Below are 24,842 nucleotides of genomic sequence, written 5' to 3'. Positions count from 1 at the left end.
GGGCATGGATGGGTACGTGGGACTGGGATATTATAGCAATTACTGAAACATGGCCGAGGGGGGGACAGGACTGGCAGCTCAATGTTCCAGGGTACAAATGCAACAGGAAAGATAGAACAGGAGGTAAGAGGGGGCGGGGAGTTGCACTTTTGATTAGAGTAAACATCATGGCAGTACTGAGAGGGGATATATCCGAGGGCTCGGCCACTGAGTCTATATGGGTAGAACTGAGAAATAAGAAGGGGAAATCACTTTGATAGGGTTGTACTATAGGCCCCAAATAGTCAGCGGGAAATTGAGGAGCAAATATGTAAGGAGATTATAGATTGCTCCAAGAAAAATAGGGTGGTAATAGTAGGGGATTTTAACTTTCCCAACATTGACTGGGACAGCCATAGTATTAGAGGGTTGGATGGAGAGAAATTTGTTGAGTGTATTCAGGAGGAATTTCTCATTCAGTACGTGGATAGCCCGACTAGAGAGGGGGCAAAACTTGACCTCCTCTTGGGAAATAAGGAAGGGCAGGTGACAGAAGTGTTAGTGAGGGATCATTTTGGGACCAGTGACCATAATTCTATTAGTTTTAAGATAGCGATGGAGAATGATAGGTCTGGCCAAAAAGTTAAAATTCTAAATTGGGGCAAGGCCGATTTTGATGGTACCAGGCAAGAACTGTCAGAAGTTATTTGGGGAAGTCTGTGGGAAGGCAAAGGGACATCTGGTAAGTGGGAGGCTTTCAAAAGTGTGTTAACCAAGGTTCAGGGTAAGCACATTCCTCTTAGAGTGAAGGGCAGAAGTAGGGAAACCTAGATGACTCGGGATATTGAGGCTCTGGTCAAGAAGAAGAAGGAGGCACATGATATGCGTAGGCAGCTGGGATCAAGTGAATCCCTTGAAGAGTACGGGGGTGTAGGAGTGGGGTTAAGCAAGAAATCAGGAGGGCAAAAAGAGGACACAAGATTTTTTTGGCAGATAAGGCAAAGGAGAATCCAAAGAGCTTCTACAAATACATAAAGGGAAAAAGATTAACAAGGGAGAGAGCAAGGCCTCTTAAGGATCAACAAGGTCATCTACGTGCGGCTCCACAAGAGATAGGTAAGATCCTAAATGAATATTTCTCATCAGTATTTACTGTTGAGAAAAGCATGGATGATAGGGAACTTGGGGAAATAAATAGTGATGTCTTGAGGAGTGTACATATTACAGAGAAAGAGGTGCTGGAAGTCTTAAAGCACATCAAGATAGATAAATGTCCGGGACCTGATGTAGTGTATCCCGGGACATTGTGGGAGGCTAGGGAGGAAATTGCGGTCCCCTAGCAGAGATATTTGAATCATTGATAGTCACGGGTAAGGTGCCTGAAGATTGGAGGGTGACATATGTTGTGCCTTTGTTTAAGAAAGGCTGCAGGGAAAAGCCTGGGAACTTAAGGCCAGTGAGTTTCGCATCTGTGGTGGGTAAGTTGTTGGAAGGTATTTTGAGAGACGCATGGACTGATTAGGGACAATCAGCATGGCTTTGTGAGTGGAAAATCATGTCTCACAAATTTGATTGAGTTTTTTGAAGGGGTAACCAAGAAGGTAGATGAGGGCAGTGCAGTTGATGTTGTCCACATGGACTTTAGCAAGGCCTTTGACAAGGTACCACGTGGTAGGTTGTTGCATAAGGTTAAATCTTACGGTATCCAGGGTGAGGTATCTAAATGGATACAAAATTGGCTTCTTGAAGCCAGAGAGTGGTTATAGAGAGTTGTTTTTTAAACTGGAGGCCTGTGACCAGTGGTGTGCCTCAGGGATCAGTGCTTGGTCCACTGATATTTGTCATTTATATTGATGATTTGGATGAGAATATAGGAGACATGGTTAGTAAGTTTGCAGATGACACCAAGATTTGTGGCATAGTGGACAGTGAAGAAAGTTATTTCCGATTGCAATGGGATCTTGATCAATTGGGCAGTGGGCTGACGAATGGCAGATGGAGTTTAATTTAGATAAATGCGAGGTGATGCATTTTGGTAGATTGAACCATAGCAGGACTTACTCAGTTAATGGTTGGGCATTGGGGAGAGTTACAGAACAAAGAGATCTAGGGGTACGTGTTCATAGCTTCTTGAAAGTGGAGTCACAGGTGGACAGAGTGGTGAAGAAGGCATTCAGCATGCTTGGTTTCACCAGTCAGAACATTGAATACAGGAGTTGGGACGTCTTGTTGAAGTTGTACAAGACATTGGTAAGGCCACACTTGGAGTACTGTGTCCAGTTCTGGTCACCCTGTCATAGAAAGGATATTATTAAACTACAAAGACTGCAGAAAAGATTTACTAGGATGCTACCGGGACTTGATGATTTGAGTTATAAGGAGAGGCTGGATAGGCTGGGACTTTTTTCTCTGGAGCGTAGAAGGCTGAGGGGTGACCTTATAGAGGTCTATAAAATAAAGGGGGCATAGATCAGCTGGATAGTCAATATCTTTTCCCAAAGGTAGGGGAGTCTAAAACTAGAGGGCATAGGTTTAAAGTGAGAGGGGAGAGATACAAAAGTGTCCAGAGGGGCAATTTTTTCGCACAGAGGGTGGTGAGTGTCTGGAACAAGCTGCCAGCGGTAGTAGTAGAGGCGGGTACAATTTTGTCTTTTAAAAAGCATTTAGACAGTTACATGGGTAAGATGGGTATAGAGGGATATGGGCCAAATGCAGGCAATTGGGATTAGCTTAGGGGTTTAAAAAAAATGGTGGCATGGACAAGTTGGGCCGAAGGGCCTGTTTCCATGCTGTAAACCTCTATGACTCTATGACTCCTCACAGCTCACCCTCCCACCCAACTTTGCATCATCTGCAAATTTGTAGATAATACATTCAGTTCCCTCATCCAAACCATTAATACATAATGTGAACAGTTGGGGTCCTAGCACAGATCCCTGTGGTACCCTACTAGTCATTGCCTGCCAATTGGTTTAGTCAGTTGACATAATACTATCACCTGTGCCAGCCTATTCCCCCAGCTCCCTTCACATCTAGTATTAATTCCAGCTGGCTGTTTGGGGTTCTCGAGGCCAAAATTCAACTCACTTGTATTTTTATAATGCCCACTGAGTAAATTCCTCTCCATTCACTCCTGTACATCATTCCAATCAAACCACATTCACATTGTAGAAAGTCTTGATAAATGCATAATTACAAGATTCCTGACTCAGTGTAAAGCTCGCTATCTTGTTTTGTCACATTATATATATGATACATTCAACTCACCACATTTTAGAAGACTGATTAATTCTGTGTAAAATAGTTGCAATTGTACGACAGAATGAATAATTAAGTTTCCCGAAATGCAGGGAACATATTTATTCACTATTTGTGTGATGTTTACAGAAATCTAATCATATTCCTGATGGTTTCAGAATTGAACTACATGTCCTATGAGAATGGCCCCTTTCGGATGACAGTTATCTCATTATCATAAATTCTGCCATACACACAATGTTAGATTCGGAGACCTATTAATTGTTAATGAGGCTAATTATATCAAGCATAGGTACCATTATATGTAGTGAGTTTTCAGGAGGAGGAATCTGCTTAATATTTGACAAAATATTTTAACAATTCACTTAGCATTTTGAAAAAAAAGAGTTGTGATAAGGGTCTCACATTCTCACAGTATGAGTCTTTCAAAGTACATCATAGTGATAATCATTTAAAACACATTGACAAAATGTGTTACATAAAAGGTTAATTAGGTTTCAGTTTGTAAGGAAACAAAAGGCACAATGTTGGATATCCTGATGAATTTCTGCACAACACAGCATTTGTGAAAGGAATAAGTTGGATCTAATTAATAATTAGTACTCCAGAAAACAGTCTCGTTAAAAAGTTAGTGGATCAGGGCATAAATTGAACTAGTACTGAGAGGAGAATGACTGAAGTCAGTAAGCATAATTAGGAGAGTGTTCCACTGATTATCAGGAGCACAATTAGACATGGCAATCAACTTTAAAACAATCATTTAGTACTTTAAAACATTTATTAAATTAATAATAACTTCTACCTTTCATAATTCAAATATTTTTGAAATGAGACAATATTATGACATTTCATGTAACCTTTGCATTTGTCACTTACTTAAGAATTTTACAAAAGGGTGTAATTTTAAAAGGGGTGCAGGAACAGAGAGACCTAATGGTTTAGACAGAAATATATGATGGTGTTAGGTCCAGCTGTTGAATCTTTTAAAGAAACAAATAGGACCCAAGGTTTTACAAATCAAGTATAAAAGCAAGGACATTATCCTAAATCTTTGACAATGTTCAAACCCCTCATCCATCGACAATATTCATCCTCTTCCCTTACCCCAAAGATGCTCAAACTTCTCATCCACAGACATGTACATCTCTCTCCTCCACCCCTTAACAGCTGTCAACCCCCTCATCCACTGATATTTTTCAACCCCTTTTCTCACCCCCACAGATGCTCAACCCCCTCATTCACTGACATGTTCATCCTCTCCATCACCCCCAACAATGTTCAACCCCCTCATCTGCTAACATGCTCATCCCCTTCCCGTACCCGACAATACTCAACCCCCACATCTTCCAACAATGTTCATCCCCCTCCCTCACTCCTGACAATGCTCAGATCCCTCAACCACAGACAATGTTCACCCTTCTCACCTCCTGACATTGTTCACCCGCTCCCACACTCCTACGAACAATGTTCGACTCACCCCTCCTCCACTGGCCCACCCTGAAAAATGTTCACTTCCCCTCCCTACACAACCCCCGACAATGCTGACTCTTGATATCAGCTGGACAGGAGCAAGGGATTCTGGAAGATGAACAAAGTGGGGGGCAGAGGGTGGACTGGGTATTGTTGGGAGGCCAAGCTCAAGAATGTCCTACCAAGATACTACCAACACATCTCCTATCCCACCAGAAGCCCAAACATTCAATGCCACTGCTACACAAATATCACCTGCTCACACTTCAGTAAATCAGACCACAAAGCTGTGCTCCTGCTCTTGGCTTACAAGCAAAAAATTGAAACAGGAGAATCCGTAAAGAAAGTCGTGCAATGTTGGTCTGAAGAATCGGATGATCTCTTACGGGACTGCTTAGAGTCAGTAGACTGGTCAATATTTTAAAAACTCAGCGACCAACCTGAACAAATATGCCACTAAAGTAACTGACTTCATTAATGAGTATGCAGAAGACTGTGTGCCAAAGAAGAAAATCAGTGTGTTTCTCAACAAGAAAGCATGGACGAACAGAGATATCCATTGCTTGAAGTCCAGGCCTGAGATGTTCAAGTCAGGCGACCCTGACCTATACAAGAAATCCAGATATGATCTAGGGAGATGCATCAGAGATGCTAAAAGACAGTACTGGACAAAGCTGGAGTCCCAGGCTAGCCACGCAGACTCCCACTGACCATGCAAGGTCTATAAGACATAACAGGCTGCAAGATGAAGGCATATAAAATCGTTGGCATTAATGCCAATGACCTTTTGAGCAAGAGGTCAGTGAGAGCACGCCCTCCACCTTGGAAGCCTCGGATGAACCTGCATCCAAGGTCACCATGGCAGATGTCAGAGCAGCCTTCTCAAAAGTCAACCCATGGAAAGCGACTGGCCTGGATGGGGTACCCGCCAAGCACTCAGATCCTGCATGGACCAGCTGGCAGGAGTATTCACAGACATCTTTGACCTCTCTTTACACCAATCTGAGGTCCCATTCAGCTTCAAGAAGACATCTCGGTACCAAAGAAAAGCCAGGCAGCGTGCCTTAATGACCATCATCCGGTGGCTCTGACATCCATCATTATGAAGTGCTTCGATAGGTTAGTCATGGCATGAATCAATTCCAACCTCCCAGATTGCCTGGATCTACTAAGTTTGTCTACTATGGCAACTGGTCCACAGCAGATGCCATCTCCCTGGCCCTACACTCAACCCTGGAACACCTGGACAACAAAGACACCTATGTCAGACTCCTACTTATTTGATTTGATTTGATTTGTTATTGTCACATGTATTAGCATACAGTGAAAAATATTATTTCTTGCGTGCTATACAGACAAAGCATACCATTCACAGAGAAGGAAACGAGAGAGTGCAGAATGTAGTGCTATAGTCATAGCTAGGGTGTAGAAAAAGATCAACTTAATGAAAGGTAGGTCCATTCAAAAGTCTGATGGCAGCAGGGAAGAAGCTGTTCTTGAGTTGGTTGATACATGACCTCAGACTTTTGTATCTTTTTCCCGACGCAAGAAGGTGGAAGAGAACTTGCCCAGGGTGCGTGGGGTCCTTAATTATGCTGGCTGCTTTGCCAAGGCAGCAGGAAGTGTAGACAGAAAAATTGGTGAGAGTCGTAACTGACATGCCAAATTTCCTTTGCCTTCTGAGAAATGTTTGAGATGTCATTGTTTGATTTATTGACTACAGCTCAGCCTTCAATACCATTATTCCAACAAAACTCATCTCCAAACTCGGAGGCCTGGGGCTCGGCTCCTCCCTCTGTGACTGGATCCTAGACTTCCTAACCCACAGACCGCAATCAGTAAGGGTATCCAACAATTCCTCCTTCGTGATCATCCTCAACACCGGTGCCCCACAAGGCTGTGTCCTCAGCCCCTTGCTATACTCCTTATACACCTATGACTGTGTGGCTAAATTCCCCTCCAACTCGATTTTCAAGTTTGCTGATGACACCACCGTAGTGGATTGGATCTCAAACAATGATGAGATGGAGTACAGGAAAGAGATAGAGAATCTGGTGAGCTGGTGCAACGAGAATAATCTCTCCCTCAATGTCAACAAAATGAAAGAGATAGTCATCGGCTTCAGGAAGTGTAGTGGAGGACATGCCCCTGTCTACATCAATGGGGATGAAGTGGAAATTGTTGTGAGCTTCTAGGTGTCCAGATGACCAACAACCTGTCCTGGTCCCTCTTTGCTGATGCTACAGTTAAGAAAGCCCACAAACGCCTCTACTTTCTCAGGAGGCTAAGGAAATTTGGCATGTCCACTCCGACTCACACCAACTTTTCCAGATGCACCATAGAAAGCATTCTTTCTAGTTGTATCACAGTTTGATATGCCTCCTGCTCTGTCCAAGACCGTAAAAAACCACAAAGGGTCGTGAATGAAGTCCAGTCCATCACACAAACCAGCCTCCATCTACGCAAAGCTCTAATTCAATCTGTGTAAAAACCAAGTTAAGCATAGCGCAAACAGCCTAAGTCTCCATAATTCTGGCCATGTTTCCCACTGACTTAGAGAATCATGCAACAATCCAGACAAAGTTAAATTGGCAATCAGAAGTTTAAATATCCATGTAAGTACGGCACATGTGCATGTCAGGACTTCCTCAGCATCCCAAGGTGCATCAGCGATTGAAATAGAGTCATTTGCTGCTCCCTACATTGACGTTTTCAGGCTCCACGAAGGGGAATCAACACATACTTGAAAAGGAAAATTTTGCATAGCTATGGAGTAAATGTAGGGGAGTGGGACGAACTGAATCGAGCTTTCAAAGAGCAAACAGAGGCACAATGGGCTAGGTTTGACCTTCTGTGCTATATGATTCTATAATTATAATTTACTCAAGCTTTACAAAGGTATTTAGTTATCTGGTAGTCTTTACTAAATCTCAGCAGCAAACAGAAAACCAGATTGTTAAAACCTAGTGCAGATTCAGGCTACGATATATAAGTGCTGTTTTTACGATGATTTAAAATAAACTTTTAGCCCAGGTGCATAATTGGTACACTCACCTCAAAATCCATATCATACTTGTGGTATAAATCAGCTTCTTCTGCAGCATCAACCAATCTCTGCATGGAAACAAAAAGGAAGGTTCATTGTTTTTATTTATTCCTATGTTATTCAGCTTCACACTGGAATGAGAACCCAAAATGAAAACAAAAAATGCTGCAAGCAATCAATTGGTCAATCAACATCTGTGGAGAGAACAGAAAAGATAACACATCAAAACTGTTCCCTCCACAGATGCTGACTGACGCGTTGAATCGATCTATGGCATTTGCAATTTTCTTTCTCATTATTTAGAATGAGAAACAAATTTTAATGTGAATTAATGAAGCTACTAAGTTAATAAGAAGAAATGTTGAGCAATATTGATCACTGGCTTCCGAAAGATTAAATATCTCTGACTATTAGATATACAAGGAGAAATGCTGGGACCAGTAGCTTTAGGAGAAGAAATAGCTTACAAAATGTCAGCCACTGATTTTCTCAGATCGGCAGCTACTAAGTGAAACAGCAGATTAGAACAGGAAAAAGCTAATGGTCGTAAATAAATCATTTCAGCTTTGTACGCATTGAAGAATACTAATTAAGACAGAAACAAAGATAGCTAGGAAAGCTTGTTCTCAGAAACACAAACTAAATCAACAGAAATTTGATTATCCTGAAACTGATCACAGCACTATATTGAAAAGACTTGAGTATTCAAAAACACTGTTGTTTTTCAGCACCAGAAACGTATATATGACACATTCAACTGCAGTGGAAACCCTCGCATGCCACTCATGCCTGGAACAAAGTTACTTCAATGTTGGCAATTCATCCATAAAAAAGAATTACATCAGCCAGACAATTCACTGTATAGTATTCAAACCTTAGCATCATGCAGGAAAATGTCAAAAACATGTACAATTCACCAACAGCCAGCAACATGCAAGTAGTCATGATCTGTTTAAAAAGTTCTGGCAGGAGTGTTCTACATTTCATTGAAGTCTTACTCAGTTGTGCAAAGTTAATACAAAGGTACAGGTTGGAATATAGAGATTGACTTTGGCAATTTGGCAGTGTCAGCAAAATCAACATTGTGCTCTTATGTAGGACATATTTTATTTGGGCAACAAATTGCAGAGATAAGTAAGCTAGAAAGAGTGCAGAAAAGATTTACTAGGATTCTACCCGGACTTGATGGTTTGAGTTATGAGGAGAGGCTGGATAGACTGGGACTTTTTTCTCTGCAGCGTAGAAGGCTGAGGGGTGATCTGATGGTGGTCTATAAAATAATGAGGGGCATAGGTCAACTAGATAGTCAACATCTTTTCCCAAAGATGGAGGAGTCTGAAACTAGAGAGCATAGGTTTAAGGTGAGAGGGGAGAGATACAAAAGTGCCTAGAGGGGCAATTTTTTTCACACAGAGGGTGGTGAGTGTCTGAAACAAGCTGCCAGAAGTAGGAGTAGAGGTGGGTTTATTTTTGTCTTTTAAAAAGCATTTAAACAGTTACATGGTTAAGATGGGTATACAGGGATATGGGCCAAATGAGGGCAATTGGGATTAGCTTAGGGGTTTAAAAAAAAAGGGCGGCATGGACAAGTTGGGCCGAAGGGCCTGTTTCCATGCTGTAAACCTCTATGACTCTATGACACAGTAATCGAAGTATTATCCTGCATTCCAGACTTGTCACCAATTACAAAAAATAGAGGGCCCGATTTTACCATTGCGCCCGTTTTTGGGCACGAAAACTTAGCAAAGTCAGGTGTGAGGCGAATAGCGCGATCCGCGCCCACCTCCGCGCTGGTTCCCCCTTTACCAAGACCCAAAAATGGACACAATCGGGACAGTGCCCAAAATGGGCACAACGGCCATTTAAATGCAATTAGAGGTCATAGAGGTTTACAGCATAGAAACAGGCCCTTTGGCCCAACTTGTCCATGCTACCCTTTCTTTTTTAAAACCCCTAAGCTAATCCTAATTGCCCGCATTTGGCCCATATCCCTCTATACCCATTTTATCCATGTAACTATCTAAATGCTTTTTAAAAGACAAAATTTTACCCGTCTCTACTACTACCTCTGGCAGCTTGTTCCAGACACTCACCACCCTCTGTGTGAAAAAATTGCCCCTCTGAACACTTTTGTATCTCTCCCCTCTCACCTTAAACCGACACCCCCTAGTCCTTTTGGGAAAAGACATTGATTATCTAGCTGATCTGTGCCCCTCATTATTTTATAGACCTCTATAAGATCACCCCTCAGTCTCCTACGCTCCAGAGAAAAAAGTCCCAGTCTATCCAGTGTCTCCTTATAACTCAATCCATCAAGTCCCAGTAGCATCCTAGTAAATCTTTTCTGCACTCTTTCTAGTTTAATAATATCATTTCTATAAAAGGGTGACCAGAATTACACACAGTATTCCAAATGTGGCCTTACCAATGTCTTGTACAACTTCAACAAGACATTCCAACTCCTGTATTCAATGTTCTGACCGATGAAACCAAGCATGCTGAATGCCCTCTTCACCACTCTGTCCACCTGTGACTCCACTTTCAAGGAGCTATGAACAAATACCCCCAGATCTCTTTGTTCTGTAACTCTCCCCAACGCCCTACCATTAACTGAGTAAGTCCTGCTATGGTTCAATCTACCAAATTGCATCACCTCGCATTTGTCTAAATTAAACTCCATCTGCCATTCGTCAGCCCACTGGCCCAATTGATCAAGATCCCGTTGCAATTGGAGATAACTTTCTTCACAGTCCACTATGCCACCAATCTTGGTGTCATCTGCAAACTTACTAACCATGCCTCCTATATTCTCATCAAAATCATTAATATAAATGACAAATAACAGTGGACCCAGCACTAATCCCTGAGGCACACCATTGGCCGTAGGCCTCCAGTTTGAAAAACAATCTTCTACAACCACCTTCTGGCTTCTGTCAAGAAGCCAATTTTGTATCCATTTAGATACCTCACCCTGGATCCCGTGAGATTTAACCTTATGCAACAACTTACCATGCGGTACCTTGTCAAAGGCATTGCATGCATTTAAATTGACTTAATGGGCTGCACACCCAACTTTACCGACACTTCCCCCTTTACCACCGCGTTCGTCAATCCGGAATTGGCGCAAAACAGACATGCTCCATAAAAGTCCGATTTGGGCGCTCCATCAGTGAGAGTTAGTGAGGAGGTAAGTGCCTAGCATCCGATGGCTCTCTGCTGCTCACGGATGTCCTTTTGTTGCAGCCATTTTCTTTCTAGGGTCGGTGGCGGCTCTGCAAGTGTGTATGGGGGGAGGGGGGTGGGTTGGCAGCTGGTGCTCAGCAGGGTCTCCTATGTCCGACTTGCAGCACGGACCTTGGGTCTTGTGGTACTGCTGGGTCCTAGTGCACTCAGCACTCTTCCAGCTGAAGAATGCGCACAAAGCCCTTGCAAATTGCACTGCTGCAGCCTCTCAACTTATCAAGAAGCTGTGATTTTGGGGAACATGTGGCTGAGGAAATGGGGGGGGGGGGGCTGTGATTTTGGGGAGCATGTGGCTGGGGGAATTGGAGGTTATGGACAGTGACTGTTGATGACTTACATGTGTAGGCTTAACCTCTACATGTGTTTCTCTTCATCTCCAACCACGACCCCCCTTTCAGAGTGATGAGATGGCTTTTGCAATGCCACCGATCGATCTTGCTTTTGTTTTAGTTGCTGCTGGAGTTGATGAGAAGGAGCTGGAGGAAGAATTGTGGGCACAGGAAGGCCAGACCTTACCACCTGCAGGAGTAGAGGAAGATGGTCACCAGAGGCAGGAGGTGGCCGCCATTCAACCGGGGGGTGGGGGGTGGGGGGGCACAGGAGAAGGAGGGATCAGAGACTCCGGCAGTTCCGTGCACGAGTCTCATTTGAACAGATGTCGGACACCATGTGCCGCCGATGTCTCCGCCTCCAAAAGGAGACAGTGCAACATCTGTGCAACCTTTTGTAGGACCTGGCACCTAGAGGCAGGGGAGAGCACCCACTCTTGGTGGCTGTCAAATTGTAAATTGACAACCGCTCTGAATTTTCGTGCGACTGGCTCCTCCCAGACCCCTAGCGGAGAGGTATGTAGCATTTCCCAGTCAGCCGTGCATACCTGTGTCAAGCAGGTTACAGAAGGCCTGAATGCCTGGGCAGGGCAGTACATCAAATTTAACCTGGACCAGGCCCATCAGGAAGCCCGGGCTGCAGGGTTCTCAGCCATTGCAGGGATGCCTAATGCTCATGGGGCTATCGACTGCACCCACTTCGCCCTCAAGGCCCCTCTACAGAATCCACAAAGATTCATCAGCAGGAAGGGATTCCACTCCCTTAATGTTCAACTCGTGTGTGACCATAATATGAACATTATGCACGTCTGCACAAGACACCCAGGCAGCGCGCACGACAGCTTCATTGTCAGGAGCTCTGACATCTCGGAGGCATTTGAGGAGGAGCCCAGGCTGCGAGGGTGGCTCGTGGGTGATATGGGTTACCCGCTTTGGACATGGCTGATGACAGCTGTGCGGAGGCCTGTGACTGAGGTGGAGGCCCATGTAGCCACCCGTGCAATAATGGAGATGTGCATTGAGCTCCTCAAAATGCGATTCCGGTGCCTGGGCCGATCTGGCGGGGCCCTCCAATACAGCCCCCTGATCTCTTTCCGCATTGTGGTCGTGTGCTGTGCCTTGCACAACCTGGCTCTGCAGAGAGATGACCTACTGGAGGAGGAGGAGGATGTAGAGGCTGACCAGCTGGGTGTCGTTGGGGAGGAGGATGACCTGCAGGAGGAGGAGGAGGAAGGAGAAGAGGAAGAGCATGCCTTGAAACACCACCCAGGCACTGGCAGCTCAAATGAGGCATGCAAGGGTGGCTAGGGAAGCCCTGATCACCAGGCGGTTCAGTCGCTAGGGGGCTTGTGTCTGTGGGTTCCATCCCCCCTCCACTTCTATCTCCTGCAACATTGTCACACCAGAGTATTCTGTGTTAGCGAGTTTTTTGGCAGGCAGGAGGGTGATGATGATTCGCTAAGCACTATTATGATGATGCCCTGGTGCAAACTAGTCTGATTCCTACCTGAGCTCCACATGCACGTTGGCACCTGGGCCCACATCTGTGTAGTGGGTAAGGGACCTGAAATCCCGATACAGGGCTCTGGGGCGGGTGGAGTGGGGGACAGGAGGGAATCACTCATGGGTTCTGGGGAAACAATGGCTTCCTTTCCTCAGTGACACAGCATTGAGGGGCCTCCCCAACTGACATCAACATGAAGCATCCCTCTGGTGATCATCAATGGAAGAGGATTCCTATTCGAGACAAGTTAATCACTGATGGGTGGTGAAAAAACATTTAATAATTGCAATAAAGGTGTTTAAATAATATGTTCTAACATAAAAACTTGTGAACAGAAAACATTAAGGTGCTTAAATATCTTTCTAACTCGTGCAGCCCTTCACGAGTGTCATCTCAGTGCAACTACAACTTCCTAACCTTACGTGGCCTACCACTACATCTCAGTGACTCCCCAGAATGTACATCGGAGGTGGAGGGGGCCAGCTGCCTAACTCACCCCATTGCCTGTGATGCGCGGGGCGGGCGTCCTCAGCAGGCTATGGACCTTGAGGGCCCTGGCCAGCTTCCAGGTGTCTGGAACATTTCCATGACACCCTCTTCATCCCGCTGCCCCTGAGATGCCCCGGTGTCAGGAATGGGGGAGTCAGACGGTGTAGCCACAGCCACAGTTTCCTGGCTGGAAGGCTCCGGCATGGGTTCGAGCCCTTCCTCCTCCCTTGGGGTTTCTGTGGGCCCCTGGGTCACTCCATGGGATGGCAGTGCTTCTGCAGTGAGCTCCAGAAGCTCTGGCATCACCTGGCCCCGCCAGTCCTGGAGGACCACCTGCGCCCTACCCATGGCGGTCAAGCCCTCTGCGATGGCCACCTGAGTCGGGGGCCACTTGTCAATGGCTGCAGCAAGTGCCCTCAGAGACTGGGCCACACTCTGCAGCCCTCAGCCATGATCCTCTGCAAGTGGGCCACATTCTTAAGGGCTGCTGCCACAGCCTTCTGTGTCTGAGCGCTGTCCCGCTGGGTCTCCTGCAAGCTCTGCAGCCCCTCCGTGACTGGCTCATGTTCACATAGGCTGCAGCCATAGCCCGCTGTGTCTCAGCACTGTCTCGCTGGGTCTCTTGCAAGCTCTCGAGCCTCTCAGCCATGGGCCGCAGAATCTCGAGAAGCCTGTTCAGTCCCTCAGCTGTGGCCCTCTGGGTCTCAGCTGTGGCTCGGCCATCGTTTGGAGCCTGCCACACATCACTGCAGATGCCACCCTTCCTGTGTTGGTCTGGGAAGCACACAAGACAGGCAATAGCTGGTCCACCTGAAAGCTTTGGGACTCCTCCCAACAGCCTCGCAGTTGGTCCAGTGTGGCCGTCAGCCCCTCCTGCATTCCCTGGCTCTGTTGCTGCATCTCCTAGCAGCTGAGGAAGAAGTGATCTCAAAGGCCCTGCAGCCTGGGGCCAGCTGAGTTCTCACTTCCGGCAGGCTTCTGCTTGCCAGGGGCCTCGGATGTTCACTCCTCCACCTAATGGACAGTACCAAATATGTCATGCTCAACAGATAGTGACCCAGAAGCCTCACCACTAACTGGACCCACTGATGTGTCAGTATCTGGGATGGTGAGTTGTGAGGTGGAAGCTGAAGCCAAAACGGCGCCACCCTCGGAGGTCCCTTCACCCATATCCTCCGAGGACTCATCCAAGGTGTCCTGAACAAGCTGGGCGGGAGCTGCAGCAGGGGCCTGTAGTCCAGAAGGCCCTGCAACACAGAACACAAGGTTAAGTGCAAGGGAGGGAGAGGAATCTGGGATGCAAAACACATGATTCACATTTCTCCATTGAACATAGAACAAAGCACCAAGAAAATTACATCACAAGACCAAGCTGCCCATCTGATTTATAACCCCCTACCCTTCCGGGGACCATGTGACTCTATTCTCATCCCATTCACGTAGCTGTAATGACGCCCCTTAAAGGTCACTATTGTATCTGCCTCCAGGCATCCACTACTCTTGCTGTGCAAATAAAAATGCCTCGTACATCTCCTTTAAACCATGCCCCTTGCACCCAAAATTCGTGCCCCCGAGACGTTGCCTCAAGGTGAGTGGAGGAATGACAGGTGCTCACGTCTTGACGGCAGCCCGACCATGCTGTCGCTGACAGCCCGCATCTCCCCTTCCCTTGAAAGCTCCAGCGCCCGTTCCTCAAAGGGGGTGAGGACCCGGAGATCAGGCTCACCACCCCATCTTCACCCTCTCACAGATGTTGTGCTTGGTCTTCTCCTGTGGAGATAGAAGGATGTGGAGATGCCGGCGTTGAGCTGGGGTAAACACAGTGAGAAGTTTAACAGCACCAGGTTAAAGTCCAACAGGTTTATTTGGTAGCTACCAAATAAACCTGTTGGACTTTAACCTGGTGTTGTTAAACTTCTTACTGAGATAGAAGGAGCCATGAAAGAAATGGTGGCCTGACTCCTGCAGAGTAAAAGGTGGTGGTCCTTAGAGGACCAGCACAGTGGGGCTCATTGGGGAAAGGAAGGAGGTGCTTGGGGACCAGGAGCTGAAAGCATGCAGGATGCTGGGGATGGGAGGATCTGGGGGAAAATGCAAGGTGGGGTTCAGCACTCACCCTTGCTGCCCGGATGAGATCATTAGCCTTTTTCCAGCACTGCTTCCCGTTTCGGTGGGGGCTGTGCCGTGGCACTGACCAAGGCAGCGACTGTCTCCCAGGCTGCATTGCCATTAGAACCCTTAGGTCTGCGTCTTCCTTGGGGGGGGGGGGGGGGGGCGGGGGTGGGGGTGGAGGAGGGTGTCCCACCTTGCCTCTGTTGCATCCAGTAGCCTGCCCAGATTGTCTCAGAGAAACGAGGGGCTGGTCATGTGAACATTGTCCTGTACTGCCTGCCTGTCCATTCCTGAGTTTTAATTGAGCTGCCCCTCATTAGGGCAGATCAGCTGCAGGCAGTTTGGCCGAGCATTCCAACAAGTTCCATGCAGTTTGCTTGTTAGCATTGAGTGGAAGACAAGTGAGCACTTGCAGGTGTGCTGATTGGGGTGGGGGGGCGGGGGGTGGCGGGGTGGGGGGGTGGGGGGGCAGTGGATCAGTGCCTCAATGATTGGGGACAGGGGAGAGAGAGGGAGGTGTCACACAGCTATCGGAGTCCGGAGGAGATGGGGGCCTTGTGCGGGAGGGTCCGGGGTGGGGCTGAGGGGGATCACCCTGCCTGATATCTGTAAGGTGGAGGGGGGAAGGTCGATCTCTCTGCCTGAAATCAGTGGGGGGCAATGGGGGTCTGCTGCCACTCTCCCTGAGATCAGTGGGTAGGAAGGGGGGGTCCGCTGCCACTCTGCCTGAGGTCAGTGGGGGGAAGGGGGAGGGGCCCACAATCGGTCTGGGTGGCAGGGGATGGGGGATAAGGCAGATAGTAATTTTGTGGGGGGTGGGGCAACGTCTGTGGGGGCCCAGGAGGAGGCATTATCCGGTCCGGGAGGGATGTGGCAGGGGAGCTTTATTCTATCTTTTTTTTTCTGCGCATGAGCAGTTGGAGGCGCCATTCGGAGCTGCAGGGTTTTGGGCATGTTAAGCCCCGCCCACAGGCTAATGCAGCGCGATTCGGACTCGCTGATATTTTTGCAAGCAGAGTGCGTATGGAGGAACCTGAGAACGGGTCTAAAAGTCAGATCTGAAACACTCCCAGTTTCAAGTCCGCCCAGCACTTAGAATCAAAGTGGTAAAATAGGGCCCAGAATGTCAAGCTGATCTTAGGTTAGCAGGCAAGCATTACAATTCATTTCCCCATCACTTTGCTATGGAGGGAAAAGATCAGAACGCCCCATTGCTATTCATTACTACTGGTAGTGGGTATGTGGGGAGTATCCTGAGACAACAGGATCGGGCTCAGCTGTGATGACTGACAGTTAAGTAGATCATAAAAACATACAAATTAGGAGCAGGAATAGGCCATTTGGCCCTGGAGCCTGCACCACTTCACAAAATGACAATCTGTTAACACTTAATGTCTCGGTTGTCATATTTAAAAGTTCAATAACAACTACTTTATATAGAGCCTTGAACATACTCAAACTTTACAAGGCATGTTACTGGAGTACTGTCAAAACATTTGGCACTGATTCGTGTAAAAAGATCATAGGCTCAATTTTCACCGAGTTGGGATGACCCTTAAAAATGGCAGGAAGGTCCTGATTCTGGGATTCCTGACCCCATTCCCAGATTCTCTGATTTTCAGGACTGCCTTTAAAGGGTGCTGGCTGGTTCCAGTCAAAAGCCCACACCTTACATTCCTGGACCTGGCTGGCTCCAGTATGGAAAAAGATATGTCCTACTGCTCCACAATAAAACGGAGTTGAATAAGTTTTATAACGAGTCCCCATTGATGGCATTTCAAAGGAATGAACCCTAGTCTGCATGAGGAGGCTTTTAAAAGATGAATTCCAAAGGTCTTCCTCATGCCAAGCTAAGGCACTCCACCATTGTCCATGGCTACTCATGCCTCCTATGCCAGGTATGGCATCTCCATGCCCATTAGTCCACTATACACTGCACACATGCAAACATACGAATTAGGAGCAGGAGTAGCCCCCCTGAGACTGCTCCGTCATTCATCAAAATTATGGCTGAATCTGATTATTATATCGATTCCACATTCCCACATAAACCTGATAATGTTTCACCCCCTTGGCTAACAAGAATCTATCAACTTCTGCTTTAAAAATATTCAAAGATTCTGCGTGCACCACCTTTTGGAGAAGAGAGCTCCAAAGACTCTTAACCGTCTAAGATCATTTTTTCTCCTCATCTCTGTCTTAAATGGGCAACCATTTTTTTAAAAGAATGTTTTTATCTCTCTCTGTATCTCGGGGCTCTGTAATCTCTCACCAATTAGATAATTTGTTTCTTTTTTTATTCTTCCTACCAAAACAGACAATTTCACACTTTTCCACATTATACTCCATTTGGCAGATCTTCGCTCGCTCACTTAACCCATCTTTTCCCTTTGTAGCTTCCTTATGTCCTCATCACAACTTAGTTTCTTAACTATCTTTGTGCCATCAACAAATTTAACATCCTTACTTCTGGTCCCTTTATGCAAGTCATTTGTATACATTTAAAAAAGTTGATGCCCTAGCACTGATTCCTGTGGCACACTACTTGCAACATCTTGCCAATCAGAAAATGACACATTTATGTCTACTCTGTTTCCTGTTAGCTCGCTCATCTTTTATCCAATATGTTACCCCCTTCACCATGAGCTTTCATTTTCCACAATAACCTTTGATGTAGCACCTTATCAAATGCCTTCTAGAATTCCAGGTAGAGTACATCCACTGGTTCTCATTTATCCAAAGTATGTGACCAATGCATCAACTATCTCACCAACTGCTTCTTTGGAGTCCATCAGGATCTGGGGACTTGTCAATCTGTAGCTTTAATAATTTTCTCAGTGCTACTTTACTGTGTTTGTAATGTTCTTGAGTTCCTGCCTCCCTTCAATTTCCTGATTCACAGCTATTTTTGGCATGTTATTTATACTCTATCATGAAGAGCGACGCAACATATCTGTTCAATTCATCAGCCATCTCCTTATTTTCCATTATTAATTCCCCTGACTTACTTTCTATCAGATCAACTCTCACCTTGTTAACTTTTCGTTTTTAAAATAGCTATAGAAACTCTTGCTTTCTGTCTTTATATTTCAAGCTAGTTTTCTCGCATAATATAATTTTTCCTTCCTCAATAACCTTTTGGTCATCCCTGCTTTTTTTATATTCTGTCCAATCTTCTGATCTGCCACCCACTTTTGTATGCTTTTTCTTTAAGTTTGTTACTATCTTTAACTTTTTTAGTTAAACACGGATGATGGGGCCTCCCCTTGGAAATGTTCTTTCTCATTGGAATGAATCTATTCTATGTATCCAGAAATATCCCGTTAAATATCTGCCACTGCATTTCTATTAACCTATCCCTTAACCTAATTTTCTAATTCACTTTAACTCACTCTACTTTCATGCCCTCATAATTCCCCCAATTTAAGTTTAATATAGTCTCAGACCCACTCTTCTTTTCCGCAAACTGAGTGTAAAATTCAATCATATTATGATCTCTGCTGCCTATGGGCACCTTTCAAAATGAGGTAATTAATTAATTCGATCTCATTACACAATACCAAGTGCCTAGTATAGCCTGCTCATTGGTTGGTGCCAGAATGTGCTGTTCAAAGAAACTATCCCAAAAACATCCATGAATTTCTCAACTAGACTACCTTTGCTCATCTGATTCTAATTTTTCTAGTCTATATTTTCCCAGTATAGAATCGATGAATCCAATAGACAATAGGATATGCAGACTAAAGTTTTCAAACAAAAGTCTTTCATTCATTACTTTCAACTGTAATAAAAATAGTCACTTCACTGCAAGGCAATAAAAGTGTCAGTCATTCCGGCCTCTTAAGGTATCAATAACACAAACCATAAACCATTGAGACCATTTAACCATGTGTAAATAAACACTGTGAAATTGACCGCAAAGATCAGAGAGCCAGAGCTGTCAATCAAGTAATGTTTCCTCCAGGATTCAGCCATTTCAACAAGGTTAATGGATGTCTGGGCTCTTAGCCAAGCCTCATTATGTATGCACACACTGGGTCAATGGGGATGGAAGTACAATAGCTTGACATGGGGCATGAGGGGTCATGGGCAGTGAGTGGAGTACCATTGCTTGGTACGAGGGGCTTGAGGGCTCACTGGGAGGGGTGGGAAGCCATAACCTGGTATAGGGGCATGAGGTGTCTTGGATGAGCTCTCTGGAGTGCGTGGAGTGTAATGGCTAGAGGGCCTTTCTGTTTTCATTTTAACTGGGAGTGAAGTCCCACAGCACTGAGGTGGGCCTTTTAAAAAGACTGCTTCAGCACCTGGCAGTCTCTGAACATTTTCTTGGATCAGTTGGTCAGACTCCAGCCCCCAGCAATGAAGATCCCACCTTTGTGAGCACTTTTTTCCTGAGGCAGGTGGGCCAAGCTGGGAATTGTTTCAACAGCTGCTACCTGCCTCAAGGAGTTTATAACATCCTAATTATTTCCCTCCTGACAATATCCTAAATTACTTACAATGTTGTACCAAAATCCATTAACCTTCATTTAGCAACATCATAGAGCCATAGAATCTCTACAGTGCAGAAGGAGGCCATTTGACCCATCGAGCCTGCATCAACTCTCCGAAAGAGCATCTCACCCACACAGCAGAAACCAAGTTATATTGCTGTTAAAATCAAAGTTTTCCACTTCTTACTCATTTCCACCTAGCTTAAAACCAATGATCAAGGTACCTGATGTAGGTGGTAGATTCATGAACTCATGCTAAAAACGTTTATATTTGTGCATAAGAGGCCAAATCCATTTTTATGGCCTACTCGGTGGACATCTGCTATGATGCTTCATTCTGTAGAGGCTCTTGTTAAATAAATCTTCTGAAGTAAATGAAAACCTTATTTGTGCAGCCAGAAGGAACTACTGGCTACTTCTGGTTGCTTTTCTCCTGGAGCTGTCCCCCCTCATCATATCATAACATGTATAGTCATGGTTAGAGACACTAGCAGCAGAGCATAAAAAAAAGAAAATCAAAATGATATTATATCTAATTAATTAACTATTTACTAAAATTTCAATTAATATAACACTAAAGGGATTAGTATTAACAGCTGAGGTCTGTTGCTTCAATTCCTGGATCATGTAGAAACTTCGGGACTGTGTGTGTAGGAAGTGTCTCCAGCTGCTTGAACTCAAACTCAGGATTTCTGAGCTTGAGGGGAAACTGGAGTCACTGCAACGCACGAGGGTAGATGAGAATTTCCTAGATTGTACTTTCCAGGAATTGGGCACAATATAAGCAGTGACAGTTCCAGATAAAACTCCTGGAAGAGTAGGAAGAGGCAGGAGGTGCAGGAGTCTTTGGGGTATTCTCAAAATAGTACTCAGCTTTTGTGGCTAGTTGGGGTGACAACACCTTGAAGGAGTGCAATACAGACCATTACACCGTTGGGCAAGGATTGCACAGGATGGAACAGCAAAGAAGAGCAAAGCAGTTGTTAAACAAGATGTGATAGGTCAGGGGACAAATCAGCATTTCTCTAACTGTCATTATGAATCCTGTGTGACCAGGCTGGTGCCAGGTACATCACAGCTAGGGTGCAGAACATTCTGACAGGAAGGGAGCAAACCAGAAGCTGTGGTACACATCAGCACCAACAACTTAGAGAAAGCAATTATTGAGGTTCTATGGCCAGATTTTCAGGGACTCGGGAGGAAGTTAAAAAGTAGAACTTCAAAGATAGTAACCTATGGATTACTCCCAATGCCCCGCGCTGTAAGAGTTGCATTAGGAAGATAGGGAAATCAATGTGTGGCTTGATGCATGGCATAGGAGGAAAAGCTTCAATTTCTTGGCATACTGGAACTAGTTCTGGGACAGGAGACAACTATTCAAAAAGGATGGATTGCACTTCAATAGGACTGGAACAATACCCTCAAGGAAAGGTTCATCAATGTGGTTGGGAGGATTTAAACTAACTTGGTAACAGGATGGACAACAGCATATAGAAGTAGAAAAGGTGAATAAGGTGCACAAAGGAGTCAGAGTGTCGGATAGTACTAGAAAAGGATGTAGTACCATATTAGGAGCAGATTAAGAAGGACATGAGGATTACAAAAGCAGATTTGTAAACACACAATGTGTGGTGAATAAGGTTGGTGAGCCACAAGCACAATTAGTTATGTGAGAATATGATGTGGGACAATAACTAAAAAGTTGCTTAAAATACGTAGGATTGGCCTTTTAATATTCAAGCAAACAATGTGTTTAGAAAAGATAGCGAAAGGAAAAAGGGAGGTGCGCTGGCAATACAGATTTGGAAAGATATTGCGGTGTTGGAAAGGGAGAATGTTCTTGGGGGTGTAAAGACAGAATCCATTTGGTTAGAGTTCAGAAATAGAGAAAGAGAGAGAAAGAAAGATCAGGAGGAGCAAATCTACAGGGAAATCACAGCAATGTACAACAACTGTGCAGTGGTAATATTAGGGAACTTTATGACTCAAATATTGATTTGGATAATGTTAGAGCAAAGAGTGAGAAGGGACAGAAATTCCTGAAATGTGTTCAGGAGAACTTCATTTATCAGCAGGTTCTCAATCCAACAAGGAAGGAGGCATTTCTGGATCTACTGCTGAGGAAAGTTGATCATGTGTTTGTGGGCAAATGCTTGGGTGAAAGGATCATTGTATCATACGGCTCAAGTTAGTAAAGGAAAAGAGCAAGGAATAAATAAACTGATAGAGAGCTAACATCAAGTGGATTTGATGGAATCCAGGCAGGGTAAAATCACATTTAAAAATGACAGGAAAAACTGTCGTGAAATAATGGGTGAGCTTTAATGAGGAGATGTTTCAGGTGCAGGTTTGATACATTCCAAAAAGAGCAAATGGTAAGGGAACTAAAGTCAGGGTTTCTTGGACAATTAAATAAATAGAGACTATAATGGGAACAAAAAAAAAGTATGTATGATGTATATCATAGAATCATAGAATCCCTACAGTACAGAAGGAGGGCATTCAACCCATTGGGCCTGCACCAATATCAATCCCACCCAGGCCCTAACCCCACGTACTTACCCTGCTAATCCCCCTGACACTAAGGGACAATTTAGTATGGCCAATCAACCTACCCGCATACCTTTGGAGTGTGGGAGGAAACCAGACCACCCGGAGGAAACCCACGGGGAGCACATGCAAACTCCACTCGGTCACCCAAGGCCGGAATTGAACCCGGGTTCCTGGCACTGTGAGGCAGCAGTGCTAAGGAGACAGCATCAGTCCAAATACAGTAAGCTAGATTATACATCCAGTTTGTGGCTACCATGGATAGATGCTGAAGCCAGCCTATCTTCCACTCCTGTTCAGTCCATTATAACACTGATTTGGAAATAATGATACAGAAATATTGATCTGGATATTAATTACAGTATTGATGTGAAACATTAGCAGATGAGAGTTGGATCCTGTTATCTTTGCTCGTTAGCATTATTAGCAATATTACAAACCGTTGTCTCAAAAGTCTGGATTTTTTCACATGTTGAGTGTCATTTCAACTGTAATCTTACTGGACATTCACGCCATGCTCCAGCTGCAGTGAGGTCGGAGAATTTGGCGCACAGCCAAATCTCCTTTCAGGTAGCAGCATGGGAAAATCCCACCAGCATGAACAGTGGTGGTATTCTGGCCTGGGTCTCCCATTTCACACTTAAAAAGCAGCCAGTCAGCAACTGGAAATCAACAGGGTAGAGAGGAACTGCCCAGGGATTGTTTAAATGTGCAAATTGGAGTCCTATGCCAATTAGACACACATTGTCCATTTGTACAGGCTTTGAATAGTCTAATCAGAGGTTCTTTAAGGGTTCACTAGAGGCCTCTTAGAAAACCACCAAAAAATTTAAGTTTGTTTTTGATGGGACCAGGAAGAGCTTTCCTGCTCCCTATAGTCTGAAAAAAATTCTAGTCCTCTGAAAGTCATAGAATAGAATAGAATCTCTACAGTGCAGAAGGAGGCCATTTGGCCCATCAAGCCTGCACTGACAACAATCACATCCAAGCCCTGTTCTTGTAACCCCATGCATTTACCCTGCAAATGCCCCTGAAACCAAGGGGGCAATTTAATATGACTAATCCAACTAACCTGCACATCTTTGGACACTAAGGGCAATTTAGCATGGCCAATCCACCTAACCCGCACATCTTTGGGGTGTGGGAGAAAACCAGAGCACCCGGAGGAAACTGGAGCACCCGAAGGAAACCCATGCAGACACAGGGAGAAAGTGCGGACTCCGCACAGTCACCCAAGGCCAGAATCGAATCTGGGTCCCTGGCGCTGTGAGGCAGCAGTGCTAACCACTGTGCCATCTACCTCAGCCTTTCTCTAAGGAGAACTACTCCAGCTTCCCCCATCCATCCACCTAACTGAAATCCTTCATTCCTGGAAACATTGACATATTTCCTTATGCCCTGTATATCGCTACTTACAAAATTCCTCCCAGGATTACTTTCCCAGCCCAGACCAGACCTGCCAGCTGGTGTATTAGGGGATCCAGCTAATTTCCCACTATCCTAGCTGCATTTAAATTAGGTCTGAGTCTGAAAATGGCTTGGATCCCATGTGACAAGAATGGATGGTTTGAATAAACCCTATCCCAACTTCATACCTGTTTTGGGCAGAATTTGAAGATCACCCTCATTGTCTGATTTTGGAAGCTTTGGGTATTAGTTTTAGGATTGGTCACCCTAGTTTTAGTTCTGACTGGAGATGTTGAGCAGATTTCCTGTTCCTCATCTTGTGATGAATGGTACATTTGGCAGGGAGTTGGGAAATGGTTGTAAGGGACAACATGACTTTTCATCCACTTAAATGAATGAGGCAACAGAAGATTGAACAAAGTCTGTGTTATATTATTCCAATAGGATTTATGAACTATATGTTCATGTGTATGTATTTGTAAGTATTCACTGTGCCACATCATTCATGACTGTGCTACTATCAGGGTGTTGAGCACCAATGGCTGGAATTTTACTGGCACGCCCACCCCAGAATCGGGGAGGGCAAGGCTCGCAGAACGGCATTCTCCATTGGCCTCGGGCAGGATCTTACAAGCCTCGGGTGGGCCAGGCGGTAGAATTCTGGCAAATGTGTCAAACCATAACATGCACAAACTGTGAAGAAAGCACCAGCATTTATAAGACCATAAGACATAGGAGCAGAATTAGGCCACTCGGCCCATCGAGTCTGCTCCGCCATTCAATCATGGCTGATATTTTTTTCATCCGCATTCTCCTGCCTTTTCCCCATAACCCCTGATCCTCTTATTAATCAAAAGCCTTTGTGTCTAAAAGTGTGATTATTTTGAATTTTTGAGAATCACAGGACATAACATGGTGGAAGCAGATGTCTATGAATAAAACCCAAACATTTTAAATGGATT

General features: G+C 45.1%; 1 protein-coding gene across 1 annotated transcript in view; it reads right to left on the bottom strand.

Moving 5' to 3' along the window:
• LOC144499221 (voltage-dependent calcium channel subunit alpha-2/delta-4-like) overlaps window positions 1-24,842 on the bottom strand; it is a 422,353-nt gene that overhangs the window by 384,092 nt on the left and 13,419 nt on the right. Inside the window, exon 5 of the mRNA XM_078221339.1 lies at window positions 7,762-7,821. Coding sequence (XP_078077465.1) covers window positions 7,762-7,821 — 60 coding nt within the window. The remainder of the gene's footprint in view (window positions 1-7,761; window positions 7,822-24,842) is intronic.

This window comes from Mustelus asterias, chromosome 9 (genome assembly GCF_964213995.1).
Source record: "Mustelus asterias chromosome 9, sMusAst1.hap1.1, whole genome shotgun sequence".
Classification (NCBI taxonomy): Eukaryota; Metazoa; Chordata; class Chondrichthyes; order Carcharhiniformes; family Triakidae; genus Mustelus; species Mustelus asterias.
The sequence above is the reverse complement of the archived record's forward strand: the minus strand, read 5'-3'. Positions and strand labels throughout refer to the sequence as shown.